General features: G+C 45.6%; 2 protein-coding genes across 10 annotated transcripts in view; both read right to left on the bottom strand.

The window, feature by feature from the left end:
- LOC130244488 (protein unc-79 homolog) overlaps positions 1–17,530 on the bottom strand; it is a 42,188-nt gene extending 24,658 nt beyond the window's left edge. For 3 of the 5 annotated variants that reach the window (XM_056476936.1, XM_056476937.1, XM_056476938.1), the window contains exons 1-16: positions 17,433–17,530; positions 14,784–14,904; positions 12,991–13,304; positions 8,695–8,865; positions 8,484–8,579; positions 8,329–8,384; positions 8,118–8,247; positions 7,617–7,681; positions 6,502–6,590; positions 5,664–5,704; positions 3,443–3,471; positions 3,020–3,249; positions 2,614–2,788; positions 771–1,001; positions 364–554; positions 154–277 (exon numbers count right to left, since the gene is read on the bottom strand). In XM_056476936.1, coding sequence (XP_056332911.1) covers positions 154–277; positions 364–554; positions 771–1,001; positions 2,614–2,788; positions 3,020–3,249; positions 3,443–3,471; positions 5,664–5,704; positions 6,502–6,590; positions 7,617–7,681; positions 8,118–8,247; positions 8,329–8,384; positions 8,484–8,579; positions 8,695–8,865; positions 12,991–13,304; positions 14,784–14,904; positions 17,433–17,454 — 2,085 coding nt within the window. In that variant the 5' untranslated portion in view covers positions 17,455–17,530. Of the gene's footprint in view, positions 1–153; positions 278–363; positions 555–770; positions 1,002–2,613; positions 2,992–3,019; positions 3,250–3,442; positions 3,472–5,663; positions 5,705–6,501; positions 6,591–7,616; positions 7,682–8,117; positions 8,248–8,328; positions 8,385–8,483; positions 8,580–8,694; positions 8,866–12,990; positions 13,305–14,783; positions 14,905–17,432 lie in introns of those variants that run through there. The other 2 variants (XM_056476939.1, XM_056476940.1) reach the window with 2 other exon arrangements.
- A 1,331-nt stretch (positions 17,531–18,861) lies between these two features.
- LOC130245072 (putative E3 ubiquitin-protein ligase UBR7) overlaps positions 18,862–22,500 on the bottom strand; it is a 7,558-nt gene continuing 3,919 nt past the window's right edge. For 3 of the 5 annotated variants that reach the window (XM_056477714.1, XM_056477718.1, XM_056477716.1), the window contains 6 exons: positions 22,368–22,473; positions 22,136–22,209; positions 21,875–22,036; positions 21,555–21,714; positions 19,569–19,630; positions 18,862–19,484 (listed from right to left, as the gene is read on the bottom strand). In XM_056477714.1, the coding sequence (XP_056333689.1) occupies positions 19,413–19,484; positions 19,569–19,630; positions 21,555–21,714; positions 21,875–22,036; positions 22,136–22,209; positions 22,368–22,473 (636 nt within the window). In that variant the 3' untranslated portion in view covers positions 18,862–19,412. The remainder of the gene's footprint in view (positions 19,485–19,568; positions 19,631–21,554; positions 21,715–21,874; positions 22,037–22,135; positions 22,210–22,367; positions 22,474–22,500) is intronic. The other 2 variants (XM_056477715.1, XM_056477717.1) reach the window with 2 other exon arrangements.

The raw sequence follows: 22,500 nt of genomic DNA, 5'->3' as shown, positions 1-22,500 counted from the left end.
TGAGTGTGTGTATGTGTGTGTGTGTGTGTGTGTGTGTATGGTAGTATGTGTGTGTCTGTGTGTGTATATAAGTCTGTGCGTTTATGTATGTGTATATATGTGTGTGTGTGTATGTGTGTGTCTACAAGTGTGTGAATGTGTGTGTGTGCTCACATGCAGCCACAGTAGCGCCTGCTCCTGCACTGATGCTGGATATCCAGTGAATCTGCAGCTGATGAAGCCGAACATCTCCTCCATGGAGAAGGGCAGAGGACACAGCTCAATGTCGAACATCTTACTGCAGGAACACACAGAAGCTCACACACTCTTCTCTTTAAGTCTTTAAGAGTGTAGTATGAGTGTGTGTATTGGGCCGAGGTGTACCTGAGCACCTCGCGGAACTCTTTGAGCTGGTGGTCCGGCACTTCGGTGCGGATGGCCTCCAACCACTCGGGCATGAAACACTCCCACAGCGGCTGACTGATCACGTTATAGGGGATCAGGCACAGGATTCTGTTCAGGCCCTCCTTCAGCTGCGTCACTGTGCTGCACGACTTATCCCAGAAACCACCCACCTAAACACACACACACACACACACACACACACACACACAGTACAGTAAACACACACACACACACACACACACACACACACACAGTACAGTATAGTAAACACACACACACACACACACACACACACAGAGTACAGAATAGTAAACACACACACACACACACACACAGTACAGTAAACACACACACACACACACACACACACACACACACACACTGACCCTGGCGAACTCCACTGGTTTGGGCAGCAGACACATGACCATGACGTCGAAGCGCACGTCACACACCGTCTTCAGCCACTTGGTGACGAACTGCGGCTTGAGCTTCTCCACCAGGCTGCCCACCTCGTCATCCATCATGTAGGCGGTGGAGTCGAACCACTGGAACACCATACTGACCAGCCGGGCCAGGCTCTCTGTGGGGGTGTTCTCGCTCGGGGTGCACAGACTCACCTGAGGAGACAGCGCAGTGTGTGTGTGTGTGTGTGTGTTAGTCAGTGGCAACACAACTACACTACTAGCTTCATTAGCCACTAATGCTCTGTTGATTAGCAGTTAGCGAGCTTGCACTGTGAGTCCTGTAAAATCAGCAGTCAGATGTTATGATCTGTACAGTGTTGAGCAATAACATGTTCCTAGTGCTGCGCTACTGTAACAGCATTACTTTATAAATATGATGACCTGATGACCTGTAACCACTGACTTCCACAGTAGGAAAAACAAATACAATGGAAGTCAATGGGTCCAGGTTTCCAACATTCTTCAAAACATCTTCTTTAGTGTTCAACAGAAGAAAGAAACTCATAAAGGAACAAGTGAATAAATGAAGACAGTGTTCTCAGTGTGGGGTGAACTGACCCTTTAAACATGTTGAACAGTCTCTCCTTAAGCAACTATATCACTGTTTTAATAAGTCATCATTTCACAGGAGGGAGAGTCAGTTTGGGTTCCTCCGTATGTGAAGAACAAGCGTTATTCTTAGGCTGCTTGTCCCGCAGACACAACTTAGCTCTGTCACGTATAATAAAGTCTGATCTGGAATTCTGAACCGACCCTTTTCACAAGGCTGTGTACTCATGTGTGTATTAAATCAGCTCTGCATCACATGACAGCAAGCGAACTCCTGTGTGTGTGAGCAGCGCCGGCCCGTCCGACAGGCATGATAGGTGGTCGCCAAGGGCCCCGCGTTTCTTGGAGAGCCCCACGAACGCTGCTCTTGTATATTTACGGTGAACATAAGGACGAGGATGAGTGTGTACGTATATATCATTGTGCAAACAGCATTAAACGCAAAACAATTCACAACGACGGTGAGAACAAGTAACCTCCACTATTGATTAAAAGATTAGCGGCGTATAATTGATGAGGTGTGTGTAATGCAGTGTGTGTAATGCAGTGTGTGTAATGCAGTGTGAGTGTGAGGTGTGTGTAATGCAGTGTGTGTAATGCAGTGTGTGTGTGAGGTGTGTGTAATGCACTGTGTGTGTGAGGTGTGTGTAATGCAGTGTGTGTAATGCAGTGTGTGTGTGAGGTGTGTGTAATGCACTGTGTGTGTGAGGTGTGTGTAATGCAGTGTGTGTAATGCAGTGTGAGTGTGAGGTGTGTGTAATGCAGTGTGTGTAATGCAGTGTGTGTAATGCAGTGTGTGTGAGGTGTGTGTGTGTGTGTGTGTGTGCGTGTGTGTGTGTGTGTGCGTGCGTGTGTGTGTGTGTGTGTGTGTGTGCAGGACAGTGAATCTGACATGATTCTCTCCTCTGTATGCTGTTATCAGTCTCACACTATTGTTTTCCTCCTGATAGTCTTGAGAACAGCATCCTGGAGTTCCTCTGTCATTATTTCAGCTGATAGGGTTAGGGTTAGGGTTAGGGTTAGGATAGGGTTGTAGAATAGAGATGTGTTGTACTCTCCCGTTCACTGTGCTCTGAGTTTACACACTATCACCACTTCTGCTGCACAGCAGACACACACACACATGTGAAACGGCTCTGTGGAGTGTGTAGTGTGGTGTGTGTGGTGTAATGAGAGCAGTAGTGACAGTGATGTAGAGCGACTCCTCTCCCCTCACCAGGAACCAGATGCCGAACTGGCTGAGCAGCCGCTGGTCGTGCTGGTCGTCCTCTTTATTGTCGAACTCCAGGTTATCCAGAGAGTGATGAGAGGAGGACAGTAAACCCATCTGCCGGCGCCGGTTCAGCTCAAACTCACGCTGCTCCGCATGGATCTCTGCCTCCTTCAGCAGACTGCACACACACACACACACACACACACACACACACACACACTGTGAGCTGCGTCTGCTGTGTTTATCTGGTCAGAAATACAGCAGTAACACGGTGAAGCAGCGCTGATGCTGAACCAGTGTTTCAGTCAGATGTGTGTAACGTCAGCGGTGTGGAGCTCAACTCTCCAATCAAACACTCTGACATGAGCATGGACCACACTACTGATCACTGTGTGTGTGTGTGTGTGACCTGATGACGGCCTCCACTGTGCACACCAGCTCCTCTGCTCCGCACTCGCGTGTGTTGATGGGGGGGGGTGAGGTCTGGTACAGGTGTGTCTCCGCTGACGCCCCCACCTCGCTGCTGTGGTGGTTCACATGGCAACGCTTGCAATAGCGCACCGGCCGGTTGCCATGGCGACCACAGCAGCCCGCTGAGAAGCAGGTGACGACGGCACGTCTGACGTGAGAGCTGCAGTTCTGAGACACACACACACACACACACACACATCAGATCACCAACAGCCAAACACACACAAACACACACACATACACACTTCACCCCACTAACAGCAAAACACAAACACTCACACACAGACACAAACACACACACACACACACACACACACACACACACACACACACACACACACACACACTCACACTCACTCACCTTCTTCTGACAGATAGCAGAGATCTCCGCTGTCAGCCAGAAATCATTAGAAAACAAGACGAGAGGAACAGACATCAGCTCATCATCAGCAAACTGACCAGCACTGCCCATTAATACATGCTACAAGCATACACCACCTGACAGAAGTCTGCGGACTCTCCAAGTTTTAGGAACACAGATAATAACTTGGTATCAGAAGTGTGTTATATGAAAGGTAAAGGCCTCTAGATGAGGCTTATTTGAGCACAATATAATCTGATCATGTCTTGATGTTGACTGATTTGATTAGGACAGTAAGGTCTGACTCTGCTTAGACTAAAGTCTGCTCACTGAACCTTCAATAATGTCCAGTATAGAATATGTGCTCATGCTGCAGTGGAAACAGAATGAATATTGTGTCTGACTCCATCATGAGCTTGGAGGACTGCATCCATACATCTCTGACATGACTCAAATCACTGATTAATAAAGTCATCTGGAATGGTGAAGAAAGCCTTCTTGCAGGACTCCCAGAGTTCATCAAGAGTCTTTGTGTTCATCTTCAACGCCTCCTCCTTCATCTTACCCCAGACGTGCTCAATAATGTTCATGTCTGGTGACTGGGCTGGCCAATCGTGCAGCACCTTGACCTTGTGGGTTCCAGTAGGTCTTCTGCAGTATTGGTGATGATTGGGATGCAGATCAACAGATGATTCAGCAGAGAAATCCACCTTCTGACACTTTCACACATCAACTAGAAGTCCAGTTATTATCTGCTGCTCTTATAACTGAGATCCACCACAAGACTTCTGTCAGGGAGTGTATATACAGAGAAAATCTTTACTCCAGTAGTAGTAACTAATCTAAAGAGTAATAAAGTGTCTGATGATTAAATTACTCTAGTTTTTAGTTACTTTTAATATTCAAAAAGTTGAACCCAATCCATGAGTGTTGCTCATGTAAATGTAACGGAGTAAATGTACTGTATTACTACCCTATAACTCTATTATTTAATAACTCTATCATTACTCTAATAAATGATCTGTCTGTTATCTGTCTAGCGGTCGCAGGTTCACTGTAGCTCCTGCATAACACACAGCTGATCTGTTTCTGTAAGTGCATGTGGAGGTGTCGGTACTCATACTGGGCTTCACATCAAACTGCTCTCTCTCTCTCTCTCTCTCTCTCTCTCTCTCTCTCTCTCTCTCTCTCTCTCTCTCTCTCTCTCTCTCTCTCTCTCTCTCTCTCTACCTCTACCTCTCTCTACCTCTCTCTCTCTCTCAGAGTGATCGGCCACATAAAATTACCAGTCCAAAACGGCATATTTGGTTTTTGGCCGAAAGAGAAAAATGGATGAAAATATGAGCCCAAAAGCAGAGTAATGCTGCAGCTCCAGCTGTAGACACTGCACACTGGACACAGAGAGCACTGCGCTATACAAAGGCTGAGTAGACTAACCAAAGCACAAGTGTTACAGTCACAGGTCAGAATAGCTCAATATTCAGCTCTAATCTATCTTCTTATGCATGAACCGCACACGCTCAGCACTGGAATAACACACTGACAGGACACTCATGTGTGCTCCTGCCTCTTCAATAGCGCTGCTGTGCTGCAACAGCAACACTGGTGGACCTGTACACTGACAATATCTGGCCCAGATCAAACTATCTGAACATCTACAATCTGTGTTCAAACATACATAAATATAGCCAAACTCGACTTCAGAGCTGTCTAAAAGAGCGTAGTAATGCACAATACTGATCAAATGTACAATTCTGATAGATTTACAGTGGAAAACGTAGTAAATATATGTATGACCATGACCTTCTTTACTTCATATTCAAATGAGTTTTAGCATGAAAATAAAAAGTAGCCCTAAATGAGTGATCCATCAACCTGATTTCACCAGTAGGACATGATGCTGGACTCACAGCCATGATGATCCTGGAGTAACATTCAGATCAGCCAATCAGAATTAAGGGATATGTGTCCAGTCTACCTCACTTTTAGGCTTACAGTGAGCTTTATGCACTTCTCCATGATTGCTATCCAGCTATTAGTCCCCTCAGATTTTGGGAATAATCTACAGTTATGGTTGGGTTTAGGGGTGGGGAACAGGTTTGGGTTACATTTTCCAACAAAAATGATGTTCCAGGTGTAAATGACGACAATATGAACAGTGTTTGCTCATGAGCGCAGTAAACAGTGAGTGTGTGCAGGTACAGCTGTAAATGTCACTGACCTTGTGGTAAAAGCACATCCACGAGCCACTCGGCATGATCACTGCAAAAGACCAGGAGAACATGAGGAATGACCACGCACACGCACGCACACACACGTGAACACACAAACACACACACGCGCGCGCGCACACACACACACACACACACGCACGCACACATGCGCGCACACACACACGCACGCACACATGCGCACATGCACACACACACGTGAACACAAACACACACACACACACGCGCGCACATGCGCGCACACACACGCACGCACACATGCGCACATGCGCACATGCACACACACGTGAACACAAACACACACACACACACACACACGCACACGCACACGCACACACACCCCTCTCTGTCAGATCTAATCTGACTGTGAAAAACTGAGCTCCAGCATTAACATCAGATTGCCTATTTCACACACCCCATTGTCAGATTATTCTGCTTGTTTTAATGAAAACTCTCTTTATTTTGACCCATTATTCATGAAAACAACACAACATGTTCACTGGTCTAGATGCTGCTGAAATTAAATTATTATTGATATTTAGAGGAGAAACCAGACAGAAACTCAGTAAGAAAAGTATTTTTGCACTAAAACAAGTCAAAGTTCGGTCTGTCAGTGAACGTCTAATAGACATCTAAGAATAGACCAAAGCCAGACCAGTCATCAAATAGACAGGAATGAATGAGCACGCATGTGAAGTCTGTCTAGTCTGAGTATTTGATTGACTAGTCTAGTTTGGGCTATTCTAAAGCGGTCTACGTTTAGATGTCTATTAGATGTCTATATTAAACACAGTGTGATCCGGGCTATAGTCAGTGGTGTTTTCTCACCCGGCGATCCTCTGGCTGCACTCCTCACAGATGTAGAGCGGCGGCGGCTTGTCTCCCAGAGCCACCGAGAGCGTCGGGTCGATACACATCTGCACAGGTACAACAACAGCGCCGTATTTCACACACATACATGTCTGATTCAGTGTTGTGTCTTGCTTACTGTGGATTAAATGAGATACTGATGAGGCAAGCTTAGTTGTGTTACTATGCTCCTGCTCTCACAGAAACCCTAACCCGACCATAGAGGATCAAGAGCAGTGGGTCATGACAAGTTCACACTGCATGAGTTCAGCCCTGTTTACCCACAGACAGGCCATGTTAGTGTCAAAAGCAGGAGTGAACAATCACACAGAGAGAATTATTGAAGACGCGATCTGACAGAGTCACTGACGCCTTGAAACATGTCACTGACGCACTGACCTGTCGCCAATTCAAAATACTGTGTGTTCTGGCTGACCAACAGCCAATGGGAGAGCAGGATACATGGAAGTGGAAAACTAGAGGGGAGTTATATAGACCATCAGCCAATGGGAGAGCAAGATACATAGAAGTGGGATGTTTGGGGAAGAATTGTAGATCTACAGCCAATGGGAGAGCAGGATACAGGTAGTTTGATAAGGAGTTATAGACCAACAGCCAATGTTAGAACAAGATGTAGAACTGCAGGAATTTTAGGGAGGAGTAACAGACTTGCAGTCAATAAGAGAGCAGGATACAGAACCATTCTGTCTTCTATGTAGCAGCTGAACAGAGCTTCCTTCATGGTACCTAAAACCCAGAGCTGGTGCAAACTAAACTGAAACTGAAGTGGCTAGAGAGCTGTGCATGGATGGATTTGCTCTTCAGTGTTTGGACTTTCAGCAGTGAAGATTTAACCACACTGAACTGAACTGAAGTGAGCTTCAGCTCTGAACACTGGACTGACACCGCTTCAGTTTACTAGAGCTTCTGTGTTCATCTGCTGACACACACTCTACAGTGTTAAAGCTCTAGATAAATAGAGATGAACTGAACTGGATTAATCTGTCTCTGTGGTACAGGCCCCAGATTACAAGACAAATAATCACATGATCAAAACCTGCATGCAGTAAATCCAGAGGTAAAGAGCACAGTACCTTCACCGCTGGTTTATTGATGGAGTTCTGGCACTCGATGTGTTGGCAGTGAATGGGGTTCCAGGCTGTGGAGTGAACAACACAAATACCATGAGGACTTCAGGAGAGGGTAGCCGGAGCAGTCAACGAGTTCAATACCCAGAACCCACTCAGCCTGTTCCCTGATTGAGTAAGTTACCAACCAGCCACAAAATAGCGGGTTCATTGAACAATTACAGTGGGCCTCGCAGACATGTTTGTTTAGTTTAGTGAGCCACAAGCAAAAAAAAAAAGGTTGAAAACCACTGATCCATACACATCCAGCTCTCAGGTCAACAATCTCTCACTGAAGGCCATTAGAGGTTAACCCTTGTCTATATGCAGAAGAGTAAAGCATAATAATCTAGAGCTAATGGGAGAATAACTGAATACAGCTCACAGTCCTATGCATGGCTTTATCTGAATGTAAACAGCCGAGATGGTCTGGAGTGCTCTGGACTGGTAAAGAGGAGCAGATCTCACCGGTGTACTGCAGGCCTCTGTACTCGCTGATGGCTCCCGGAAGCTTGAGGTTCGGCCAATAGTGGAAGAGCATCTGAACGGCGGGAGGCTTGACTTGGGACGGGCCGTAGGATATGACGTAGAGAAGATCCTTTAAAAACACAGCAATCACTGAGTCCACAGACCAGCTTCTCAAAACATCTCCGAAAACACACCAACATCCAAGCCGTACCTTCCATACTTCCTGCTTGAATTTCATCAGACACTCCAGCAGCTGACAGTGATACACTGAAGAGCAAACATGCAGAATGATTAGAGCACAGAATGCTGAAACAGCTATGATGGTAGAGCTGTCTGTGTCCTTCAGTCTGACAGATGTGCCGGTACCTGGATTGGAGGTGTACTGCATGGCGATCATTAGCATGGAGCAGGCCGACAGATTGACATATGCTGGAACGCCACCTTCTCTTCTGGTCGAACCCACTGCAACACAAAACTCCTTCGCTTACTTCTGAGGGACCAACGGCATGTGGGTGTACACATGTGTTACTGGCACAAACACTGAGCTCCTGCTCTACAGGGCTGTGGGCATACTCACAGATGGCCATGGGCAAGAAGGACGTGCTCAGGTACTCTATGATGTCTTTGTGCAGGAACGGAGGGAAGGTGGCTAACGTGGAGATCATGGTGTAGGGTAAAGTGCTGAGAATATCATCGCTAAGGAAAGGCAGAAGGCATGTTGTGGTGTAAAATATGGCCTGCCCCAGATCTGAAAGACAAGCAGACAGAGCAGTGAGCATCACAGACATTCACCCAGCCTTTCAAACCATCTCTGAACACTGCCCCGATGTCTACAGTAGGGATGCACCAAATGTTCTGCTGTCGAAAAGGCATTTCCAAAAATGGCTGAAAAATGAGCCGAACAAAACAAGACTCTGCTGCACCCCTGTTCAACATGCAGGTCTCACTCTGCGGATGTGGAAAGTGCTGCGCTATGAAACCCATTCATTTCAATGGCTTACGCCGCACAAGGGTGTTTTGTTGATACGCTGACTAAAGCGTACAATAGCAGCAATAGCAGCGAGTGCACTACTGACCATCTTGCACACACATTGGGTCAAGGTTCAACATTGCTCAGTATTTAGCTCTGCAGATAATCCAGTCATCTACACGTAAACTATCTATGTATGAACCACACATGCTCAGCTGAAAAGCAAAGCAGGCTCAAATAATGCACCGACAGGACATTTGTGTGTAGTGTACTGGTTCTGGCTGTTAGCAATAGCGATACCGTTGTTGTCATGGCAATGTTGGTAAAATGAAGCCTCTTGATTCGTTCACTGTCAATGAAACGTAGTAAGTTTATTGGCTTGTGATTTTTTAAATAAGCATAATTTGTCAAATGTTACTGCGGTAAATTAAACAAAGTCTTACAATATTACTTTTAATAAAATAATAACAAAATATTACAGCATTGGTTTGGATTTAAGCCAAGTGCGCACTGAAATTTTAATTTTGGTGCATCTCTAGTGTAAAGATTTGAGTTCACTTCAGATCACACCCAAAAGCTGGATAATGAAAGAGATTCAAACAGGAGCAGAATTATTCGTATTGTAAACGTTGTTGTCCAGTCAAAGCTCTCTATGTCGAGACAGAGGAACGGCGGACTCTTTATTTAGATCCATCATTTATAATCAATCCATCAACAGAATTCATCAAGCCCTGATCAGATGACGTGATGTTCATTGTCGGTTTCGACAGTCACTGTGTCAGATTGTGTGTTTTTGCCTTAATAAATCTTGACATGTTGTGGGTACCAAAGACTACATATAACTTCACGATCAATCATCATGTGACGTCTACGATGCTTATTCCGACACCAAACAGCCTCATTAACTATAACTGTCTCTATAATTGTCTGATTTGTTAGTTTTCATGATAATCCCAGAACTCTTCACCAGGCTGAAGAAGAGCCTCTGATATTGATCGCCTAAATTTATCTATTTTTATTCTGTCATGGTAGTCCAGTGAAGAAAGCATACACCACCTGACAAAAGTCTTGTCGCCCATCCAAGGGATTCCTTTTAGGAACAACAGATAATAACTTGATATCAGAAGTGTGTTATATGAAAGGTAAAGGCCTCTAGATGAGGCTTATTTGAGCACAATATAATCTGATCATGTCTTGATGTTGACTGATTTGATTAGGACAGTAAGGTCCGACTCTGCTTAGACTAAAGTCTGCTCACTGAACCTACAATAATGTCCAGTATAGAATATGTGCTCATGCTGCAGTGGAAACAGAATGAATATTGAGTCTGACTCTATCATGAGCTTGGAGGACTGCATCCATACATCTCTGCACTGACTCAAATCACTGATTAATAAAGTCATCTGGAATGGTGAAGAAAGCCTTCTTGCAGGACTCCCAGAGTTCATCAAGACTCTTTGTGTTCATCTTCAATGCCTCCTCCTTCATCTTACCTCAGACGTGCTCAATAATGTTCATGTCTGGTGACTGGGCTGGCCAATCCTGGAGCAGCTTGCCCTTCTCTGCTTTCAGGAGCTTTGATGTGGAGGCTGAAGTATGAGAAGGAGCGCTATCCTGCTGGAGAATTGTCCCTCTCCTGTGGTTTGTAATGTAATGGGCAGCACAAATGTCTTGATACCTCAGGCTGTTGATGTTGATCATCCACTCTGCAGATCTCTCGCACACCCCCATACTGAATATAACCCCAAACCATGATTTCTCCTTCACCAAACTTGACTGATTTCTGTGAGAATCTTGGCTCCATGATGGTTCCAGTAGGTCTTCTGCAGTATTGATGATGATTGATGCAGATCAACAGATGATTCAGCAGAGAAATCCACCTTCTGACACTTTCACACATCAACTAGAAGTCCAGTTATTATCTGCTGCTCTTACAGCTGAGATCCACCACAAGTCTTCTGTCAGGGAGTGTACTATTGCTATTACTACACAAAGCTTTCCTCTGTGTCATGTGTTGTGCTCCTATTGGTCAGTGTCACCCATGTAACTGAACACATCATGGATGATGAGGAAGTAATTAAACATGCTAGACTTTCTACATTGATGCAGCGGAGACATGGCATTGGTTGTCACGCAATATGACACACAACACAAGAAGATAATTAAACCTTGTGTCCTGACGCCCATTAGTCATTTACCAATCTCAAAGACACCTTAAATTAATTAAATTAATCAGTCAAAATCAGGACCAAATTGTGTCATCAGAACAGGGCTTAAGACGGGCTAACAGATCAAGCTGAATGACGACAGCATGTATTGTCAATGGACTCGACATGGAATTACTAATTTTCACCTAATCTCACACTGGTCAAGTGTGGGCTGATAAGTCAGCCCGGTGATAATTGGATTCTCTTTATATCCTGAGAAACGCACAGAGGGGATCGTTCAACATTTATTCACTCTCATGTCTTTCCAACCCAAAGAATAAATGTAGAAGATACTGGTAACCTCATCTAATCCATTGACTTCAATTGCATAAACAAAAAATACACAGGAACATTCCTCAGAGTATCATCTACGTTCCTCTCGGGCTGCACGGTTAATTAAAGGGGATGGTTATGCACACTTTGGCAGTAAAGCCGGCTCTGCAATCAGCAGTAAATCTCCAGCAGCTGCTTTAAGATCAGTACCGATCCGCCATATTGACCTTACTCTAAAATGCAGAACTCTGCCTGTTCCCATGTAGTTTCCTATGGGAGAAATGCAAGTTATGGAAGTTACTCATTTTGGAATACTGCGATCATTTTGCTTAGGGTCTCACAGAGCCCAGAATCGCCTCTGTTTCAGATGGAGCAGTGTTTACACACAGAGCTCAATGACATTGAAAGATTACTGATGAATTAATCAGCGCAATCCTGAAATCAGAGATCATCATTCTGCGATATGAGAGCTGTTGTGTTGCATCTCTACAGCTCTGCGTAACCACTACATCTGAATGCTTGTGAATATACCACATGATAACGTCTTAACTGCTCACTCACCTCAGAACTTGTGTTTGAAATAAATCATTCTGTCAGAAGATTTCATAGTTGTGTTTACCAGTAAATCAATAAAAGCAGGTCAATCAGAGATTTTCTCACTATGAGGGAGATGAAAACGTCTATTGTCATGATCACGCAACCTACCCATCAGTTCACTCATATTCGTGAATCCTCTCACAGTGCATTATGGGATAGTGTAGTGTCTATCAAATGCGCACTTCAGAAACTCGCCAGAAGTCGTAGGTCATCCGGGTACCTCTTACCTACTGTTTTGACAAATACTTTGAATTCGGACACACTACTCGGCTCACATACTGCTTTTAACATACTGTATAGCAGGGGTCATCAACCCTGTTCCTGGAGATCTGCCTTCCTGCAGAGTTCAGCGCCAACCCTGATCAAACACACCTGAACCTGAACAGTGCTTGATCATTACAGGCAGGTGTGTTTGTTATGGGTTGCAGTAAGGCAGATCTCCAGGAACAGGGTTGAGCACCTCTTTTATATTTAGTATTAAGTATGCGATTTGGGATGGATCCCTAGTCTCCTCTTTGTGTTGTATCTGCAGTCTCTGCATGAAAGCGCCCTCTGGCCTTCTGGAGGAGATTTACTGCTGATCTCAGAACTGTGTTTCCTGACAAGATGAGCATAAGAATATTTTGCAGAATCACGCATTTCAATTAATCGAGCAACCCTGCGTTCACAAAACAGTGCCATGAGAGTGAGTGAATGATGAACCAAGACAAGCATGTGAATCTACCCATCTCTGGATCTCAGATCAGCTGTAGTTTGGCTGGAAAACAACGTCCGTCCTGTTTGCAAGCGATTTTCCAGATATATCTGGGCAGTGTGTGGGACTCACCGTGCTGACCGTGCTGCAGCAGGGGCACCAGGTCAAGCAAGGTGACGAGGGTGGCATAGAGCCCCTGATAGTCCAGAGACGGGTACTCTGAGAGCTGAACCTCCCGACTCTGCTGGGTGGCACCACCCCGGTCGGCCGGGGCGTCCCGCAGAACGCTGTAAAGGAGGGATCGAGTAACTGTAGGGTTGATGGAACTGACTTGTGGTCTTAGAGATGGGGTGAGTGGGAATGGCACAGGAAAAAGACACATGGTCATGGGCACGGCCAAATTGGAAGCTTCCTGGCTCTCCTTTCTGCCTGTACGGGACAGGATGCTGCTCCGAGGGAGGGGTGGGGTTGGGGGAACAGGGGAAAAAAAGAGACAACAAAGACACAAAGAAACAGCACATTACATTGAAATGGCTCTACAGAGACAGCGTAAGTAGAAAAGAACCAAAACCAGATATTCCCCACATAGGATGCAGTGTCCCCGCAGACTTTTGGATGTGCCAGGATGGACTTTACAGTTTTGCTTTGGAGCCGAAAGGCAAGCGGGCACCAAACGGGCGCTTGCGAACCTTGCAATGATCACTGCATCTCATGCGTATCTGGTGACAAGGAGCAAAACTATAAAAAATGGCATGTTTTCAGTGGCAGCCCCGTACTTCGCCTTTGACGCGCACGCAACACGCCCTCCGATTGGCCAATCCCCGGAGGACGAGCGGCGCGGGTCACTCAGCAGGCCAAAGAGCCGGATGGGAATAAATAGAGCAATGGAGGGGCTGTCAGAGATGAAAGCAATCTCGAAAGATTTGGTTTTGAGGACGATACAGAGATGACACTTCAGAAACATGCTTCAGCCAGTAATAAACATGTATGTGAGGTTAGACTAAAAGCTCCCTGGTCACAACACATGTTTATTGCACCGTCAAAAAGAATGTCTGTATGTAAATACATTATGATACTGCCTCAGTATCATTTCGGGGGGGAAGAGAGAAATAATGGTTGGACAGGCATATGGATTTCAGTTCTAACAGAAATGTAACTAGTCTACGGCTGGGGAAAACTGTAATGGAAAAGGAATACACTGGTTTCGAAAGCGATGTCTCATGTTTGTGGAGGGATGTGGAGGGTGTTAGTGTGGCCGCTGTCCCCTGGCTACATCTACCTAAGCAGGAATTTGGTCTGGGATGGTCTTGGAGGGAGAGGAGAGCGTAGTTTGATGTGCGTTACATAAAACAGGATGCATTTCTGTCTCTGATCAATGCTACACATGCCAATCCCTGCCCTGGCCGGCAATGAGGGGTGGTTTAGACTGCAGAATGCTAAATGACAAGGAAAACTCTAGGAACATTTCAAACCCACTGAAAAATGAGGAAATCCCTGCATAATCAATCACAGACATGTCTCATATCGCTGACCATAGTGACTCTTAAAGGATCCTGTGTCACACAAACACTGATAAACAAACACATGACAGGAATCACACACACACACACACAACTACAGTCATCAGTGGCTACTCATCGAGCACATCACCTGATACATGCATTCTCATTAATATAAGTGTGCTCTTATGTGAAGGACTATAACTCATGAGTCTACACTTACAAATCTGCTGACATTTAAAAGACAAACAAAAACATTACTCGAGTCAGGACTCGCTGCTGTTTGTCTCGTATTAAATCTAAACATTTCTCTTATTGAATCTTTAAAATCAGTTCCTGACTACAAAACACAGAGCACTAATGTCTGCATGTGTCTTCTGTGCAGTGTTTGTAATATATGACCTATTTCCAGTGTAGTGCACTTACCTGAGCAGGGTTTGGGAAAAGTATTTCAGAGTGTTTGCAATGTCTGTTCCCGATGGCACTGGGTAAATATTGTGAAGCACACGGTTGTGATACTCTTGCAAGTATCGAATCTTAGAGCCAACTAAACAGAATAAGAGCAGAGTGACACATAATTAACACTCATCACTGTTCAACCGGTCACGCACTGCAAAGACTTGAACATCTGAGCCACACAGCAGCATCAGGTCAAATCAAGTCATTCCTCTAATGCAGGGGTGTCCAAACTCGGTCCTGGAGGGCCGGTGTCCTGCATATTTTAGTTCTAAACACAACTAAACACAACTGAACCAGCTAATCAAGCTCTTTCTAGGTATACTAGAAACTTTAAGGGAGGTGTGTTGAAGGAAGCAGGAGCTAAACTATGCAGAACACCGGCCCTCCAGGACCAAGTTTGGACACCCCTGCTCTAATGTGTAATGTGGCGTCTGACAGAACCACAGTGCTTACAGACCAACATAATCAGAGATATGAACACAACACTGGACTGAAGAGCTATTTAAACATATCAATATCTAACATACCGGAGCAGTAATCTAACTATACTAACTGTACATGACTATACACATAAGCTACCACTTCGACATAAGATAACCACATTGTGCATAAGACATATTTAAGGTTGAAGAAAACCAGTTGAGGTTTATTGAGTCCTTGTAAGATGGAGTTAAAGTGTGCGGTGCATATGGAGAGAAGAGTGTTTCTACAGGTGGTTTGTCAAACCCACTCACCTGTGTGAGGCACACTCAGAGATGCACAGTGTTTTATAGAGATATTATTTTAGGACAGAGTCTGGTGCATGAGTTTGAGTTTCTCCAGATGTGCTGGATCGTGTGTTTGGAAAGCCATTCCGGGACGGCTGGAAACACTTCTATCTCTGATCTCAGGTAAAGAAGCATTGCCTCTATTTACCTCTCAGGTGGATTACTCTCTTACTAACCTATAATAACTCAAGATTATTTCTAGTTATCCCAGAGTGACCGAGGATAAAACCCAACGGTGTTGAAGTCTTGAAGAAGGCACACCAGCACAGCCCTCATTAGCTAACATTCACGATCAACCCAACAGACATTAACAGTGTTGGGTTAAATCATTTCCAATTTGCTAAACCTTAAGAACATGAGTGTTGAGGATCAATCCAGTGAAGTACAACGATCCTGCAAAGGTGAACACTGATGTCGAGTTTACACTAAACACCCTAACCCTTACAGTGAGTACGTCTACATGGACACCAATAATCTGATGTTAATGTGATTAAGACTCTGATGAAGAGTCCATCAAGTAAACAGATATTGGAATCTTTTTAGTGGCATTATTGAAGCGCAGTACAGACATATAAACACTGCAATCAAACTATTACCGTCGTGTAGGATTTTTCACTACCGAGTCAATGAAGGACCACAGACACCAGGACCCGTGCAGAGACCTTTCGAGGGGCATGTGCAGGACGTAATGAGCGTCAAGGGGGACAACCGAGAAATAAACACTGAGATGGGTTGTGATCGTGAAGTGAGGAGCAGGGGGGGTGTCATGCGATCGCGAAGTGTAGAGTGTCATGGGGAGGCGGAGGGGGTTGGGCGTTGTGAGGGAGGGCACTTTCATTCATTATGAGGGGGCACTTCTGAATGTAATTACAAAAAGGGCACTGTGCTAAATGTAGAGCTCTGGGTCAGGAAGTGCTCAGAAGATAACATTATCCTACAATAATATTCAGGGGTGTGTTTTAGAAAGGTAAATGAGGGATATTCAATGTGTTGATCATTGCAGAGCTGCTCTATTAAGAAAAGGAGAGGAAGAAAAACTGCTGCAAGCTCTGATAGAGATTAAGCCTCAGCCAGGTCTGAAGAATAACGCAAAAGTAACGTAACGCATTACTGACCATAAGGATTAACTAAGTAGCCCAACACAACTAGTTACTTTTTTGGGAGTAACTCAATATTGTAATACATTACTTTCACACAGAACTTTCCCCAACACTGCTGATTTAAACAAGACGTATTACAGTTACTGTGTTAATATTAGTTTATTTTATTAATTATGAACTTCATTTAATACAATGCTTACAGCTTGTCGATTTTACCCCTGTGAGTGCGTAAATGATGAGGAAATGTTGATTTAAGGTGAGCTGGCCCTTTAAGACGGACAGGTTATTGATCAGATGAGACTCAACAGTGCCCCCTATACAGTGATCAGCGCACATATAGAAATATGTATATATACACATATAAATCAAAATATAATCTGTTTCATCTCAATATCAGCACATTTATATAGAGGATCAGATGAACACACACACACACACACACACAGATCATGGATGATGAGCGTCAGTTTCTCCTGCAGTGATTCTCCGCTCGACCTTCAGGAGAAACAGCAGATCTGCGTCTGACACGGCGAACACACACACTACACAACACACACATCACCTGCGCCTTGCTATGAAGAGTATACATACGTCCTTCTATATCTCTGTGTGTGAGTGTGTGTGTGTCTGTGTGTTTTCATCAGCGCCGCTCCCATCGAGCGCGCGCACTCACTCACGCACACACACGCAGATGAAATGTCCTCTTATCCTGCACATCCAGCAGTAATGATCATGAACGCGGTACTCACACTGCTCTGCTTTGGTGGACATGATGGAGAGCCTCTTCTGTCCGCCACAGATGAGGAAGATGAGGATGAAGATGAGGATCAGGTGAAGCGCTGGACCAACCGGAGCTCAGGAGCTGTGTGTGTGTGCCCGCCTTCAGGAGCGCATCATCACGGGGACCAGCGGCTGTGTGTGTGTGTGTGTGTGTGTGTGTGCACCTGTAGAGCTGCACTGATGATAATGATAAGCTTCCTGCTGCTCCAGTCGCTGGATACACACACACACACACACTGTTGCGCTGTGTTGTGCAGCAGCTGCTTCAGGTGTGTGTGTCTGACCTCAGCACTGACTCTGAGCATCTCCTCTGCTGCACCCTCATCTACACCTGTGTTCACATGTGTGTATTAGCGGTGGTGAACTGCATTATGGGATGTTGATCTGTCCACTTCTGATGTTGATAATTCAACTCTACAGTTTAACTAAGAGACTTTTACTGACATTTCAGAAACTATAATCAGAAATAATCTGTAGAGAAATAAAGTGTGTATAATAACAGAACATGAGCTGCAGATCATCACAATGTGTCTGTAGTGTAATATACAACACCAACACACACTATACAGCGCTACACACCATCACACATGTGCAGGAAACACACTTATACACACTGATCAAGGTTAGTTGTTGTTGGAGGAATGATCAACATCCCATAATGACACTCAACAGCACAAATAAACTGGGGAAACACAAACACGATTCAGAGAACATGGAAACTGCTGATTTATGGATATTTTCAAGTGCGGTGTGGGGAAACTCCCATACCATGACCCACACAGTCCAGCGGATACGGGACCAGTTACAGTGCATTTATATGGTGAAGCCTGAGTGTGTGTCTGCATGTGCTGAAGCCAGAGACAACGGTGCAGTGTGTGAGGAACAGAGTAAACTGATGATGTGTCGCAACAGGATTACACAGCCAGCTCATGAACACAGCTTCAGGTAAAAGGGAGTTTATCCCACACACACACACACACACACACACACACACACACACCCACCCACGGGACAACATCAGGCAGAGACACGAGTACTGGACAGCAGGAGCTTCAGGAGAATATAAACCTTGAGGAGATGACCTGTAAAGAGGTCTACAGTTATCAGCAATGCGTTCACTAACACAGAAGCAGGAGATGATGAAGGCCGTGATGGAGGAAGAGGAGGAGGAGCTTCACTTCATATCTGATCAACACAGCCTGAAACACACTGATAACAGCTTCAGTATTCAACTGTAATGTGAACAGTGTGTGACTGGAGAGTGATGCGGTGTGTTGATGGATTTTAAAGTAGCATTGTGAGAATTACTGTAAACACACACACACACACACACACGCGCACACACACACACACACACACACAGCAGGAGAAACACTGACAGACCCAGAGACAGCAAAATAGAGATGTTGTGGAGGATTTACTGGTGTTTATAATGAGAGCAGAGCAGTAAACATCAACAGCAGCAGAGTTTATCAGGACCACTCCAGTATGAGTGACCGATCACATGGACCCACAGAGGACAACTGCTGTACTAAAGGGTCCATTCACACACACACACACACACACACACACACACACACACACACACACACTCTCCCTCCAGTGTTTACAAACCTTTATGACTTTCTTTATTCTGTTGAACACTAAAGCAACATTCTTCAAAACATCTTCTTTAGTGTTCAACAGAAGACAGACACTCACAGGTGTGATTGGAGTACAGGGGGAGTAAATGATGACAGGTCTCATCTTTGTGTGAACGGACCCTTTGACCGCAGTGATGCAGTAGTGTGTGGCTGCAGACGCTCAGGGGGAGGGGCTATGGGCGGGGCTAGTGCCGCTGTGTGAGGGTGTACCGCTCCTCAGTCAGTGATCTGAAACAGCAGCGGTGCAGCAGTGGAGCAGTGTGCAGTACAGCAGCAGAGAGTCCAGATGTTCAGTTCTGCTGATCTTCAGTCCAGCCGTCTCCTCTTTCTGTCCCGCAGACCCTCCAGAAACTCCTGCAGAACCTCAGGAGTGAGCTGCTGAACACACACACACACAGAGTCAGAGTTGTACTCAACACACACACTCTTTACCGGACTCTCTCTCACACACACTCTGTTTACCTGACTCTGCTCTGAGCACTGCTGGAGAAACTCACACAGCTCCTGCCTCATTTCATTCAGCCCTGTAGGAGAAACACACACACACACACACACACACACACGGTTAATGAAGACACTGAACACACACACACACACACACGGTTAATGAAGACACTGAACACACACACACACACACACACACACACACACACACACACACACACACACACACACACACACGGTTAATGAAGACACTGAACACACACACACACACACACACACACACACACACACACGGTTAATGAAGACACTGAACACACACACACACACACACACACACACACACGGTTAATCAAATCTGGGTTATCTCAGCGCGTGCTGCTGTTAATGCGCCGGTCAGGTGATCAGAAACAGGCTGCATATCTACTGATGGGTGGATCTGATCAGTCACTGGTTATGCAGACTTTAACTAGCTTTTCTAAAATATGAAGGTGTTATAAGCCACTTTATCTGCCAGACTGACACACACACGCAGACATCTCCATCTCACAGTGAGTGTCTGAGTCCTCTTCAGCTGAGGTAATGTGGGAGCATGTTCAGTGCTGTGAACACACTGCAGAAGCATCTCCTGCTCATTCAGATGAATCATTCATAGTGAAAACAGTTTAATATCAGCGTCTCTGACACTGTCAATATTACACTTTACTCTTATTTAGGCTGGATTATTATTGTATTTAATAAACCAACACAATCTGACGGCAGCTCCTGTTCTGAAGCATGTAGCGGACCGCTTTAGACGCGCATCACCTCAGATGTTGTTCATTATTCTTGTTTATTGATAACTGACCAACACAACATACATGTTGTGAATGTTGTTACATACATGAATGTTAGTGCTCCTCCACTACTCAACTATACAGCTGGACGATTCGTTTCGCTCTGAGGAAAAGCAGGATTTGATGAAGGCTTCACTGTGATTATATCCCTAACCTCAGTTATAGATCTGCTATTTTTAATAAGTCATTATATTAAAGATTCTGTCTGGAGCATCAGAGTTTTCCTTGCTGCTGATTACATTCTCTCCGTCTCACTCAGGGCGAGTTCAGGTGAGGGAGTGTTTAATGAGAAACCCTGCAGGAAAACACATTCATGAGTGTGGACCTGAGCAGGCCGTAATGAACACCCTTAAATACTGCAGTTACAGGACTGGCAGTCAGCAAGCATCAGTGTTTACTCTCTCTTACACTCGTGACTGCTTTGGGAAATAACGCTCGTCATCGACGTCACATGATGACTGATTGTGTAGGAGTGTGTAGTCTGGCACATCTGTTACCAAATCCAATAATCTGACATCGTGACTTTCATAAGCGACATTACCAATCGTATGATCTGACCGGGACTTTAGGGTGTACTCACACTAGGTACAGTCACCGTGAACGCTTGTCCCACCTCCACTCACACTGCATTTCACCTTCCGAACCGGAGCTCGCTTCATTCACAGGTGACGCTGTGTTCAGAGTAACAGAAGAGCCGCTCTCGCTCAGCACAGTGGACCTCGCTGCTGTTATATCAGTCTAGTCCTCTGTGATGCAGAGACACTCAGTCAGATCTCCTGCTGAACACATCCAGCCCTGCTGACGCTCAGAGATGTTGATGACGCCCTGGTGCTGCAGGTATGAGGAGGTCTGCTGACGGTGTGCTGCAGTGAGGGGTTTGAGTCTGTATTAAACTCTGACAGCTCGAGTTCATCCAACAGTCAGCGAGGCGCGCTTACACTCACACTACAAGCGTACCGCACCAAAGCCCAACCAAACCACGCTCTGACAACTGGGCCAGGACCGGCACACTGAACCACACCTGAGCCCGATTCAGAGCACTCACACTTGACAAACGCTCCAGGAAACGGTTCAGATAGCCCAGTGTGAGTTCACCCTTACTGTAGAGTGTGTACTGTACGCTCAGACAGGACAGTATTCCACACACACACACACACACACACACTCTTACTGTAGAGCGTGTCGAGCTGCTGCTGGTGTGTGAGCGTGCTCAGACAGGACAGTACTCCTCCTCCACTCCTCAGGGCTTCAGTCTTGGCTCTGTCTTCATACGCCAGCAGTGTGTCCGACTCGTCCAGCAGGAACTGAACACCTGATGCCACATACATCCGCTGAGGACACACACACACACACACACACACACACACACACACGATCAGTCATACTGTATCTGCTGGAGAAATGCACACTCAGAGGTCTGCAGTACTGTGAGGTTTTGATGTGTGTGTGTGTGCGTGTGTGCGTGTGTGTGTGTGTGCGCGTGTGTCTTACCTTGCAGTCGGTGCAGGTACAGAGTTTGCTCCTCCAGTCGTAGGGCCAGAAGACGGAGCCGTGCTGATCAGTGTGTGTTTCTGTGTCCTTCATCTCCGTGAACACACACACACCAGATCCGGAGCGCTGCGGAGAGGCAGCACACACTCCTGTATCTGCAGACTGATGAACACACTGCCTGTATACTTGACAGACTTCGTACAGTACACTACTGAGTGTTAAACACACACACACACACACACACACACACACAGATCTCACCGCTCCCTCCTGCTGACAGCACACACTCACTGCAGGTGTTTCACTGGAGGACACTGCTCTGTTCACAGCAGACACTAGAACACACACACGCATACACACACACGCACACACGTTAGATACAGATGCTCCAATCATATGGCTGGAAGTCTCAAACTGACTTTTATTTGCTTGCTTGTGTGTGTGTGTGTGTGTGTGTGTGTGTGTGTGTGTGTGTGTGTGTATATGTTTACACCTGAGAAATGAGCCGCATACGTCCAGAGGAACGGCACTCGCTTCATGCAGCCCACACACACCATTTCCATCAGCGAATCACAGTGCAGGGGTGGAGCCTGCAGGTGCTGAAACAGACCACACCTCACCATCAG

Source organism: Danio aesculapii, chromosome 17 (genome assembly GCF_903798145.1).
Source record: "Danio aesculapii chromosome 17, fDanAes4.1, whole genome shotgun sequence".
Classification (NCBI taxonomy): Eukaryota; Metazoa; Chordata; class Actinopteri; order Cypriniformes; family Danionidae; genus Danio; species Danio aesculapii.
This window is presented reverse-complemented; position numbering and strand designations above follow the sequence as displayed.